The sequence below is a fragment of the Glycine soja genome, chromosome 2 (assembly GCF_004193775.1).
Source record: "Glycine soja cultivar W05 chromosome 2, ASM419377v2, whole genome shotgun sequence".
Classification (NCBI taxonomy): Eukaryota; Viridiplantae; Streptophyta; class Magnoliopsida; order Fabales; family Fabaceae; genus Glycine; species Glycine soja.
Window position 1 is genome coordinate 14,208,391 of NC_041003.1, and position 13,904 is coordinate 14,222,294.

The 13,904-nt window shown below is 28.1% G+C and overlaps 1 protein-coding gene across 3 annotated transcripts; it reads left to right on the forward strand.

Annotated features, from left to right (window-relative positions):
* Positions 1-699: 699 nt before the first annotated feature.
* LOC114389051 lies at positions 700-4,600 on the forward strand. Of its 3 annotated transcripts, none has more exons than XM_028349646.1 (8): positions 700-1,134; positions 2,008-2,136; positions 2,216-2,287; positions 2,364-2,428; positions 3,004-3,139; positions 3,225-3,308; positions 3,807-3,902; positions 4,086-4,600. In XM_028349646.1, the coding sequence occupies exons 1-8, from the start codon at positions 850-852 to the stop codon at positions 4,089-4,091; spliced, it is 873 nt and encodes a 290-aa protein (XP_028205447.1). In that variant the 5' UTR covers positions 700-849; the 3' UTR covers positions 4,092-4,600. The 3 variants fall into 3 exon arrangements, with proteins under 3 accessions (XP_028205447.1, XP_028205454.1, XP_028205460.1); XM_028349653.1 differs by having other exon boundaries at positions 2,008-2,124; XM_028349659.1 differs by lacking the exon at positions 2,008-2,136 and having other exon boundaries at positions 703-1,134; positions 4,086-4,598.
* Positions 4,601-13,904: the final 9,304 nt, after the last annotated feature.

Sequence of the window (13,904 nt, forward strand, 5' to 3'; positions counted from 1 at the left end):
AAAAAAAAAAAAATTACACCACATTCTCGAGGATTCCATAGTAGGACCAACTAGTTCGTTTTTGTGCCATAAAAACTTCCCTGACCTTCCTATATCTACAGAACACTTTTCACAAGTCTTCTTGCCCATAGCTCTTTGGAAACCTCAAGAAAAGCTACGTTGTCAAAGTTTCACCAATTGTGTCCCTTCTCCGATCCCTAACCCTCCCCGTTTGCCTCCCCCTCATAGCATTTCTCATGTAACTTCATACCAAATTATGAAAATGATATTAAATACAATTTCCTTGATTAATATAATTATGTGTTTTAAAGAATTAAAATAGAAAATTCATTAGTATATTGGGTAGAAAGTAGCTAAGGTACATTTGCTTAAAATAAATCACACAAAAATTTCTAAATTTAAATATAATAATATGTTTTTATGAATTATAAAAACTAGAGGAAAAATTAATGAAATTAGATGGGGAATGAATAAATACAGTGATGCCGCATAACATTTTATTATGTGGCAAAATCTTTTTTTTTTAAGATTGATAATTGATAATCATTTATTTAAAAATATTATTTTTATTCTCAATTACAAGATGCTTTCAATTTATTTATTTCTCTTAAAAATAATAATTAACATAATAAAATAAGGATATTTTCCTTGCGTTTTGTTTCGTAAATTCCGTCACCGTCCAATTGAGAGTTTGAGACTAGTAGGTGGTCTTACCTTTTTGGAACCCACGCCTCCACAATTTACTGCACCACTATTTTCCTTCTCCTTCTCTCTCTCTCTCAACACAACACACACCACAAAAGAAACTACAGTGTCTGTCTCTCTCCCTCTCACTCTCACCTCAAAAAAATGGCGGACGACTTCATCGTCTGTATTGACCGGATCATTGCCTCCACGCCCTGTTTTGGATCAGTGGATGGAAGACAATGTGATGGTGTTGGTGTTGACCCATTAATAATCCCCGTTCCTGAAAATGGTGGAGAAGGGTGCTCCTCCTCCTCCTCGTCTTCATCTTCAAACAAGGATGATGATGATGATGATGTTGTTGTTGTTGTTGTTGAGTGCAGAATATGCCAGGAAGAAGATCTAGCACAAGCCATGGAGGCTCCTTGTTCCTGTAATGGCACTCTCAAGGTGGGGTTTTCATAAAGTTTCTTTCTTTTTTCTTTTTCACTCTCAAACTCAGTACTCAAAATAACTCACTACTTCTACATGTGGGAAAGAATGTAACTTGATGAATAATAACACCAAGTGGTTGTTGGGGTTGTCATGTTTCTTAGATCATGTGAGTGAGTTTTAATTTTATTGAGCAACTTAGAGTCTGTTTGCATAGAAGACTAAAAGTCTTTTTGAAGGCTTGAGAGTTTCTCTAGTGAATAAAAAAAAAAACTATAGTGTTTGTCGTTTAAGCTTATTTTTTTCAAAAAAATATTTATTTTAATAGAATAAGCAATTTTATGTTTTTCTAATGTGTTTGTCTAAATTGTTTGTTACTTAAAATAAGTAGTTTTTTTTTTGCTTATTTTAAGAAACAAATTATATCTGCTTATTAAAAATGCATTTTTGAAAAAAATACTTATTTTAAAGTTATTTCTTTGAAGTTTAAACAAACTGATGTAGAGAAGCTATCAATAGCATTTATACCTCGTATCCAAACAAGCTCTTATGGGCCATGCCAAAAGTGAGAAAGTTTTAATTTTAGTGAGCAACTTATAGGACTATGAGTTGATACACTTCTCTGTATCGGTATTCTGTTTTTACTTGTTATGCCCCCTCCTTTTTAAGTAGCATGAATCTGCAAGCATGCAGTGTCTTTACTTGTCTCAGTGCAATGGCTTCTTGAATTAGTTCAATTATCGTTTTTTAAATCATTTCAATTTTTCACGATCATGTTATGTTGCTTCATCTCATGTTGGCTCAACGGCTCATGTTGCATCCAATGTTTTAAATATCAGTTTTGTGGCATTGTGATTTTGTCTCATTTGTTGATATCGCGGCAAATCGCAGACAAATGCGGTCACGCAGACATTTAAAAAATTTGGATATTGTGTTCCAAACACAGTTGGAGACCCTTTTTTAAAACCTTGGTTGCATCTGTACAAGAGGAAGTGGAAGAGGAAGAGGGTTGGGAGTTCAGTGAAGTTTTTGTGATTCATTAAGTTTTGACTTCAAGTTGGCTTATGAACCTGTTTGCTCACTATATCTTGGCATGCAGTTTGCTCATAGGAAGTGTATCCAAAGATGGTGCAATAAGAAAGGAAATACAATATGTGAAATCTGTAATCAGGTTGGGTTTTTATTTTCTTCATGAGCTGCCTAAATTTAAAATTAAAAATGATGAGTTATCCTTTCACTATTTTTAGGCATTTTCACCGAATTATTCTCTTCCACCGGTCAGAAGCAATGCAATTATGGCGATTGATATAAGGTATTGGACTTACTGATTTATATATGACTTCTTCTCATTTTCCATCTTCTGAAAGGTTTTGCTTAATGCCTGTGAGTTGTGTGAGCTGAAATTTTCTATGTAATCCTTTTGGCTGCTTATTCTTCATTCTTGTGTCTCAGATATGCCTAGGAAAATGATCTTGTTAGTTGTACTACGTATAGAAAATTGTTTGAATATGGCAAAGGAATTTTATAGAACTAAGTTTATCCCAATTGTTTGAAATATGGTAAAGGAATTTTACAGAAAATGATCTTGTACTAGCCTACTAGCTACAGAAAATTGCTTGCATTCACAGCAAATATTTATTCTCAGTTGTCTACCCTCTAAGGCTTTAACCCTCTTCCCTTGTTTTAAAAAAATAGGAATTAACTGATGCCTACTAGGGTCTGTGTCACTTTTTTCCCCCCAATTGCAATAGCTACTCCCAACTCAAGATGTGTAATGCATTTGTTGATTTATTTATATCCCTCTAGCCCTCACCTTTTTTTAATGCTTTTTTTCATATCCATGATCAACTTTCCCTCAATTATGATTTATATCATTCCCATATACAGGCAAGAATGGGGGCATGATGCTGATCTCCATGTGGCTCTAGCTTCAGCAGAGCAGCAGTTGCTGCAAACTGAGTATGAAGATTATGCCATGTCACAAACCAGTAGCATTGCTTGCCTTCGCTCTGTCACTCTCATTGTAAGGAAACAGATTTAATGTTAAAGCATGTGTTGTTTCATCCTTTCTGATAGTTGATATGGCTAATGATAATAATATTATGCAGTTGTTGATGATTTTGCTTGTACGCCAAGCTTTAATTCTCACAAAGAACTCTGTAACTGGGCAAGATGCATCGATAATCTTTAATGTAAGTAGCATGTTCTGACAACTTCCTTTCTTGGCACGTCCAGATTATCTCATGTGTGTTTGATACCTCTGATTTGGAGGGTATATGTTAGGAAGAATAGGAATGAGAGATGAGGATTGAAACCTTATGGCTATTAATAGTCAGAGGAGGGTAAAAAAGTTACTCCTTACTCGTTAAAAGAGTAATAATAGAAACCACCATTATTAATAATAAGTAACTGAATAACTGTGGAGTTATTGTGAATATATGGTAGTTATAAGACAGTTAGGTGAAAAGTGTAGGCCACTTTTGGGATTTGAGAAAAGTGAGAGGAGGGAGAGCACCTAATATTGTCATTGACCAGCATGTTTTGTTGGGTCACATAGCAGATCAAAATTCTGATTTAGAAACCTAATGTGCTGACTCTGGACTTAAATGATTTCAGTCTTTCTTTCATATCATCTGTTCTTTTCTAGATTTGTTGCTTACTAAATGCTGACTTCGCATGGTTGGTGTCAGTTTGAGATGTCAGTCCTTCAATTTGTTGGTGTTCTTTTGCCATGCTTTGCAATGGCACGTTCCTGGTACGCCATACAGAACCAAAGGAGAAGACAGGTATGGCTTTACATGATGCTATTGGAGCATAGTGAATTATATATATATATATATCACCAAAGTTTTGTATATATGAATTCTCTAAATGGTTTTTCTACGCACTCCCTCCCCTCCCTGCATCTTGTAGGTAGAAGAAAAAAAAAATTGAAGTTTAGGTTCATTGCTAAGATGTATCTTTTGCAGGGTTAAGTGATGCAGAACATAGATAATGTTTATCTTGGCTGGCTGTCACGAAAATCAAGCAGTTACAACATATTGATGCTGCATGCTTTTGTTTGTCAAACGTATTGAAGCTTTATTCCTAGACCATGCCATGGTAAAACGTAGCGATCTTTCTAAGCAATTTTCTGCTCCTCTTCCTGTGGAAAAAAGGAAAGGAATAAAGTAGCAGCAGCATATCTCAAGTGTAATGCACTACACACAAAAAGCTTTCAAAAATTCTATAATAATGGTATCAAATCTCAGGCCTTTAAATTTTTGTGCATCAAACACGATGCACCAATTTACTATTTTTCATCATCATTGGCAAAATCATGGATAAAATTTCTACACTAGCAGATATATCATCTGCGCTAAAGGATTTGTAGTAGTAGGAAAACTTATAGTTTTGCTTAGTGTATCTGTATAAGAAGCTTTCTGTATATTGAAATTGCTATTTTCTTTCCATGATAATTTGTAAGCATTCTGTTACTGCTCTACTCTTTTGATGACGATAACCAATTGTATCATAGAAAGTAATACTCATCAAGAATTTTGACTATTTAATTCTTACATAAAATGAAAACATCACCCTGACTAAAATTTAGTGTAGTTATTTATTTATTTATTTATTTATAATCTGTGGGGTGTTACGGTTTGCATAGGAATCAGATAAGACTGTTTTGCAGAGTGAGGTATAAGCAGTAGGACAAAATTTTCATATGAAAAATAAAGTTACTTTATGGCTGACCTCTTTTTTTATTAATAGAAATTAACGATAGTTATTAAAAAATTTATAATAATTCAATTCTTATTCAATTAACTGAATTAAATCTCTTTTTTATGGCTGACTTGTATAAATTACACATTTCATTGAACTCATAATTGGGTCTTGCCTAATGTGATGAAATATACTTTACTTTTCAATTTTCATATTGGTGGCCAGTTGCTGTGTAGTTCTTTTGCTTGGCAAAGAAACAGAAGACCAGCATAATGGAAGAGAATTCCTAGTGATCTTATCGTTATCTTATCTCAGTATCATTTGACTAAGATCAAGTAGTTATCTAGAGAGGGAAAGTATTTAGTAGTGAGAGAGACTTTCTCCCATGAGAGTATTAAATATCAGTACTACAGATAGAAAAAAAAGTAAAACATGCAAGTCAATGGATTTTCTTTTATAGGAAAAAAAAAGTTAAATGTTAGCAAGTTATGTTTAGGGGAGGTTTCGAACCCAAAATCTCCTAATTTCTAATCACTCTAACCCTTATACGCTCAACATGTGTGTTAGCTCGGTTTATATATGTATAAAAAGGGGATTTATTTATTCTAAAAGTAATTCTTTTAGAATTATTGTTCGTTATTTTTTTTTTTAAAGATCTAAGGATTAAGATTAACTATTTATTACAATCATTAAATCTTAAGAAAATAAATAGTGAAGATGAGAAATAACTCTAAAACTCTTAAGTAAGTAAATCTCTCATTTTATATATATATGAGATAAATTTTATGTTTTTAATTCTTAAAATTTTGGGTGAATCCGATTTTAGTATTTTAAATTTAAAAAGAAAAAATCATTTTAATGTTTGAAATCTGAAAAAAAAAATACACTTTTAGTTTCTTAAATTTATAATTTAGAGACAAAATGATTTTGAAAAACTCAAAGTCCCTTAAATTTAGTCCCTAGGGATTAAAAACATATTTTTTTTTCTCTAGTTTTTGGAGGCTAAAACCGAATTTATTTCAAATTTTAGGAATTAAAAATAGAATTAAGTCTAAAAATTATTTTTTTTATAAATAAATTATTTTAAAGAATAAAATATTAAAATTAATTATTTTTAAAAAGTTTATGGAGAACTCAGAAAGAATCAGTTGTCAAATCTGTACATACCCTTATATTTTTTTAGCTTCTTGTTCTTATACATTTATTTTTACACTTTCAATAACTTTACATAAAATGTTTTTTTTTATCAATCTAACTATTAAATTATAATATTTTTAAAAATATGATTATGTATAATATTCTTTTAATTCAACAGTGAATTATAAGATAAAAGTACTTAATTAAAAGTTATTGAATGGTTGCTTAAAAAAAAGTTATTGAATGGTTTAAGAGCACGTGTAACTTAAATTAGTATAAGTTGATCTTTTTTTCTTAAGTTTATTGTTATACAATTATCTATATAATATTATTTGATTATATGATTACATTAAAAAAATTATGGAAACTCATTAAATGTTATTATACTAAATTGGATATTGGATTAATTCATCTTATATTCTTATTCCTATAAAATAATTTATACTTGTAAAAAAAAAACTGTTGATATATTAAAATCAAATTCAATTCAATTAGTTATCAATATCATAGGAGGATAGGGAGCAAAAAGGGGGTATTTCTATTCAATTGATGTTATTGTTTGTGGGTAGGTAAACATCGTTCCTACTTCTAATCATATTCATAAACATACAGCTTAACGAATAGAAAACGGAAGGTTCATACTTCATAGGATAGTTGAATTTTATATTGCAATATAGTGTAGAAGATTTCTTGTCGTTTTCTACTAATTTAACTAGTAATTGGATTCTATTTTTATGTTTAAGATTCCTGGTTCGGTGCCATAATTCCCGTTGCCTTCTAATCCGTAGTGTGATGGATCAACCACCAACTACAGAATATTAAGTCCAAGCTTGGACTAATAATCAAATGAATATTATGAATCCCTCCTTGCCATAAGCTTCTGTTTTTTTCTCTCTTCTTTTTCTTCTCTTCCCACATGAACTAGACAGCTGATGGATCATCGATTTGAGATATATAAATAGTTAAATATCTATAAATGATATCAACGGGTTATTAGTAAAAGAGATTAATCTTCCAAAAGATAACAACTAAAAAAAATAAGATTACAAATTCAAGTGAGAGAGATGTTTATATCTAATATTCAATTTGATTTTAATAGGATTGTCTAAAAAAAATATATGTGAAAAACCAAAAAAAAAAAACACTAAATTATCTACACGTAATAAAACTGTGATAAAATTATAATCACTTCCCACCGAGTTTAATGAAATGGTAAATTTTTATATTTTTATAACATTATTATAAGAATTCAATTGCAAGTACTCCCTTCTTAATTAACTTCAAAGTTTGTATGTTATTTTACAACTTTTAGAAAATGATGAACCGTTAGTGTACGTTGATAAATAGTAATATTATCTTCACACACTTACACACACAAATTTATTATCCTTTCAAATCATTTAGTTTCGATTTGAGAGACCAATTGTTAGTTCTCGACAAAAAAGTGAAGAGTGTGTTTGGATTAATGTTAGAGAAGTTCTAAGCTATCATTTATACTTTTTGAGACATCAAAAGTAGAAATAACTCTTCTTTTGCTTTTGAAAAAAAAAATCAATTACATTGAATATAATTACTATGCACAAATTAGTTGAAATTAAATTGCCCTTAACATTTAAACATCACAAAATCAAAATGAGTTTACAATACATTTAAGATGCTTAAAATATTGCAACTAGTGTGAAGTATTTCTCAACTTTCATCTACAATTTACAATATATCGTCAACTTAGTTCTTCTTAAGCTTATTTTGTATATAATTAATCATTCTATTTTAACCAATATTCATTTAATTTTAGTACTCTTTTTACCCAACTTGACTTTAGAATTTACTTTTCTTGACCAATGAACTATTCATGTTCTCCTGGTGAAATAGAATTCATGATGAGGCCAACCCATTAATTTGATTCGTATATAATTTACACAAGTTTCATTTAATCTGATTACGTATAAATGTAACAAATTATTCTCAGCACCCTTAATTTCTGTGTCTTTTACTCCCTCCATTCCAAAATCTAAATTATTTAAAATTTTTGCGCAAATATTAAAAAAATAATTAATTTATTGAATTTTATAAAAAATATCAGTGATTTTCTTAATATATCATTTTATCTGTAATTAAATACACCTTCCGTTTCAAAATATAAGTTGTTTTAAAGAAAAAAAAATTAATCCAAACTATAAATCATTTTACAAAATTAATACTACATTAAATATTTTTTTCAAAATTACCCTCAATCAATACTTCATTTATTAATACAAAATTCTTTTTTAATTCTTATGAACTTTATTTCCTAAGTCACTAGTATTTACTCATATATTTATATCATTGATTAATTTAAAAAATCACTTATTTTTCCACAATTAGTGCCTGATACAATTAATTAGGTGAAGTGAAAAGTTCTTAGTCCATTAAGTTTATATAGAAACTTGTTATTATTAATGAAAATTAATTATTAGGAAAAATAATTAATTTGTTGAGTTTCATAAAAATATCAATGATTTTTTTAATATATCTTTTTATCTCTAATTAATTAGTACTCCTACTTATTTACTTCTGCTAAACAAAATTCTCACTAATAATAAAAAATTCATATACAAATTTGATGGATTAATACTTTTCCACTTCACCTAACTAATTAAAAAGTATCCATTGTATTTGGTGTTACTTGTGGACAAACAAGTGATTTTTGAAATTAATCAATGATATAAATATATGAGTAAATATTAGTGACCTAGGAAAAAAAGTTTACCCAGAAATTAAAAGGCTCTTGTATTAGGGCATGAAGTATTGATTAAGGTTAATTTTGAAAAAAAATAAATGTAGCATTGATTTTGTAAAACAACTTATGTTTTAAAGTAATTTTTTTTTTCTAAAACAATTTATATTTTAGAATGAAGGAAGTATATTATAATTAACTTGTATTCGATACAAATAAAAAATTGATGCAACATCTTAAATGTTTATAATATTATTTTAATTAAAATTTGATTTATACTTTAATAACCTGAAAAAAAATCTCAACATTTAAATATCAAAATTTAATTTTAAGGTGAAAGTCCGTTTTAATTTAAAAATAATGTCAAAACCATCAAATAAAATGTAAATAACTTTTACAAAACTTAGATGTGATACGATGCTTTTAGTACTTTTAATGTTATTCTCTAATAAATATTATAATTTTACCTCAATAATTTACACAACAAAGGTTGACATTGTATTAAAAATTGACAATAGATATTGAAGTAAAATTTCAGTTTTGATAAAAAAAATATATATATATATATACCTACGATACTACACCTATGTTGTAGAAAGAAAAAAAATACTACACCTATAATCAACTTGAACAAAACTTAAGTGTATATGTTTTTGTATTAATCTCTAATAAAAATTAGAGTTTTTCCTTTTAAAATCCGTTAAATAAAAGCCAATAGTAGAAGTCAATGCTAGTTATTAGGAGGAAATTTCAATTTTAATAAAGAATAATATAAAAAAATGTTAGAGTTACAACTAAGTTTTCTCCAATAGGCAATAACTTGGTAAAATGTCTGTTTTTAATTGTGTTGCTCAATCAAAATTTGACTTTTACTTGGTAACCCACACAATAAATATCAGTATATCAGCGTATCAAACTTTTATGAGCACCCTTCTTAATTAATAGTATTCGGATTTGTTTGTGTATGCCTTAGTTAGTCCATTTATATGACTTAAATTAAAGCTTAATCATTCTCATTGAGCATATAAAACTTTAAAAATAATATCTTTAATTTAACACAATTTACTAGCATATCATTCTCGTTTTTTTGCATAATAATTTATATAAAAAAATACGATTAAGAAAAAAAGAAAAGAAAAGCATAAAATATAACAAATAATATGATGGAGTGAAGTAAACATAAAAAATTATTTCATATGGAAAAACATAAAAATATTATTATTTAAAATATTACTACATATGAATAACACAAATATTTATAAAATTCTTCTCAAAATCACTATATAATACAAAAATATGTACTCATATCATACTGGTATCATATTTCATATACAGCACACAATAGTCGCTGATGACTCACTCAGCCAATATGGAAATCAAAAAGTCATAAAAGAAATGGAAATTCAAAAAGGAAATGGAATTTTCTAGGACATAGGCTTGGTTAGAATAATCAAATCGAGTTTGAAATTTTAACGATGCTGAACTAGCCAATAACTCAGTAGAGAGATTCACCACTGTACCTCTCGTTAATCTCACCTCAGTTTTAATTGTTGAGATTTTAAATTTAAACCTAACGTGTCATGAGAATTAATTTCAAGTAATTCCAAATTAATAGATACTCTATATGTTTTTAAAATGTATACATTTTATAATTTTTATATTAATGATGAGACTTTTAATTTAATAAATATTTTTTTTATAATATATTATTATATTTATAAACTATTTATTTTAATGTATGTATTGTGAGATATATTATATATCTTTCTTTTATATTTTTTAATTCTAACATATAGTTATACATAATATTAATATTAATATATTATGTTAATAATTTAAGTTTAACTCACGTATATTGTCAGATTGAGATCAAATCTAAATAAATCATCTTATCAAACTTTTAGCTCAAATAAAAAACATAGATAAAATTTTCTTTTTTATTCTAATCCGTCCATAATTATTCCTATAAAAAGTAGAATTCCATAATTTGATAATCTTTTGTACCATGAATTAGTGAAACAAGTACAATTACTAGTAATATTTTTTCCTTTCTTGTTTATTTTCCTCTCTGACAAACAATTATTAATCATTGACGCGTTTTGGAATTGTTGAACAAATTCTCACCGTGGTTAATATAGAATGTCAGATAAACAAAAAAAAAAACTAATAAAGAAATTAAATATATTTAGTAAGTCATTGAATTAATACTTCATTAATATATTCTACTAACTTTAGAAGCCAACAGTTTCATCTTTTTCAAAACACTTGTGCACTCAACCTTTTTTATTTGAATAATATCTAGGCTGCTTGGTTAAGCTAAACCCACTGCTAACAATCATAAATTAACAAAGCACCAGGCTAAAACAAAAGCAAAAATATGTTATTGGTCAATTTTATTAATAATTAATTTTTTTATGAAATTCTTTTATTTCAGTTATGTATCTTTTCATTTTAAGAGGTCAAATTTAATATTATTCAAATTAATAACTTGGTGTTGTTTCATAGTACACTTAAAATAAAAAATATTTTCATGACTAAATTTTTTAATTTTGATTTTTTGTTTTTTTAAAAGAAAAAGAACTAGGAACCGAAGAAGAAAGAGTGGACAAACAGAGAAGTAAGTCATAGATGAAAAAAAAAAAAGGAGAAGAAAAGCGCGTGGGTCCCACAGGAATGCGAGGGTCCGCAAAGGATGACGAAAATGGTTTGATGGTGGACTTTTGAGACGCACGGTCGTAGAAACATGAAGCCTCCCGTGGGGCCCACAGTCCCAGATAACATCTCGCGACGTTCGAGAAAGTCGTTAGCACGCCAAACGCTATGGTGGGGACACGTGGAAACCGGGACGCGCGTGGAAGGCACGGAGGAGGAGGCACGCGTGAAGAAGGTGGGGTCACGGATTTGGTTAGTTCTAGAGAGAAAAAAATGCCAAAAATATAAAAGAGAAGAAGGGTGGGACCGGGTGTCGGAAAGAGCGTACCCGATGCTGAAAAACTGTTCTGACATGACACCCCACCGGTTTCCCGCCAAAACAGATTAAGCTCTTTTTAATTACTCATCATGCTTATTGCTTAACACAAACACAGGGAAAAGATAACTATACTTGTGTATGAAATTTTAAAATTTAACTCTTATCTTAAATACTAACACCAATTATTGCAAAAATGAGTTAGTTTATTTTCTTAAAATAAGTATTTTTTTTAAATAAAATAAATAATTTTATGATATGTTTGTTTAAATTATTTTTATTTGAAATAAACATTTTTTTTATTTTTCTTAAAAAGCACATCTTACATGCTTTTTTTTATATAAAAAAAACTTTTATAAAAACATCTTATTTACAATTATTTTTAAAAATTTAAACAAACTAATCCATTAACATTATAGGTAATTAAAGTACTTATGTGAAGCTTTGTACCAAAAAAGTATTTATGGAAAGTTACCACACTATTATATCAACTAACGGTATCGTTTTAATTTGATCCATGGTCTCAAATTTAGATTTTAAATGTATAATTAAATAAACTTTTTGGAGAAATTTTTGTTGTTGTTGTTGTTTACTAAAATAAGCTTACTCAGCTCATGCACGATTGTTACTCGTTAAGAAAAACTTGTGGTTTTGCATAAAAAAGTATTATATATGAACCTTGTCTTAATAAATAATTTCAAAATAATAAACAATATTTATTGTAAATTAGAATAAAAGTATCCTCATAATATTAATCATTATATTTTTTAATGAGAACTTTTCATTTTTAATCTTTAATTACTCAGTTAATTAATTTCAGTTTACTGGGTTATACGTTGAATGGTTGAAGTTAGTCACATGTTAAAATGAAGTGTTTTCTTCGGTTCCTTGAAACATTTATATATAAAGTGAAAAATAGATCCGAATATGAATTGGTTGGAATATCATTGGCTTGATTACGATTGACTTTATTTTATAAAAAAAAGTCTCTTATAAAATAATTATAAGATATAAATTAAAAAATTGTAACTACTTATTAATCTAAAATCTAAAAATATATTCAAACTCATTCTTACAAATTGACGACGAAAATAGTTTTTGATAAGATTCTTCACAATAAAAAAAGAGTTTTGGATATGATTCTGCATTCTTAAATGCATGAGCTATAGTATTAGTCATAAATATTAATAAGCAACCTATAACCTATTCTAAGTGTTAGAGATCCCACGTTGTGAATATAAGTAAGTGATTTTTATAGGATTTAGTTAGGTTCATAAATACGTGTTTGGATAAATGATAAAATTGACTTTAAAAAATGATTTAGTTAAAATTAATTTTGAAATGGCGTGATTTATCTTTAAATGTTTTTATTATATAATCAAGTTAAAAGTAAAATTTAATATATATTTTCTGATTCAATGCAAAAATTATTAAAAGTTACTTCAACTTAAAATTAATTTTAAAATCTTGTATAATATCAAACCAAACATTTAAAATTCGACTTAAAATCAACTATGGACCTATAATCAATTCTCTAATGTCAAATCAAACATATACTAAAAGGATCTAAAAGTCTATCTAGTAATTATTTGTTAGATTTATTATGTCACTCTTGATCATCCGCAAAGTTCACGTTTAAGATGTTTAGTCATCAACGTGAGAGATGTGTGTTGAAGATCTTATATCGACTAACAATGAAACTAAAATAATATATATAAGAGAGATATAACTCTTATCTTTGAAATTAATTTTATAATATTGAGTTAGTTTATAATTTACACTTGGATTAATTTTTATTTTTATTTTTTAAAAAAAGTGGATGACTTTGTGGATTGGTTCAGCTTTGAAAAATGGTCACTGAATTTGGGGCTTTCCTTATTTCTGAAACTGGCTTGGCAGAAGCAGGTACCTTATTTTAGTTAGACGTGGATTTTACATGTGCAAGCTAAATTTGAACACGAGGGGTCATAGTCCCATCCGTAAGCAACAACAGTACCTTCTATTAAGGGTCTCCCCAACAACACACACATCTACAAAACATGACATGGGACTTGAAATGCTCCATGGTCTCATCTCTCACGGATAGTTTAAAAGGAATATTATTAATGTTGTTGTTGTTAAACAATGATTTGATTAAGGTTAGAAACAAAATCAACTTAGGAGTTGACTTTTTTATTAAGATAAAATATATAGATTTTTTCTACAAAAAAATATAGATTTAAATTTAAATATTAAATATAATTAAGGGCTAAGGTTTAAAAT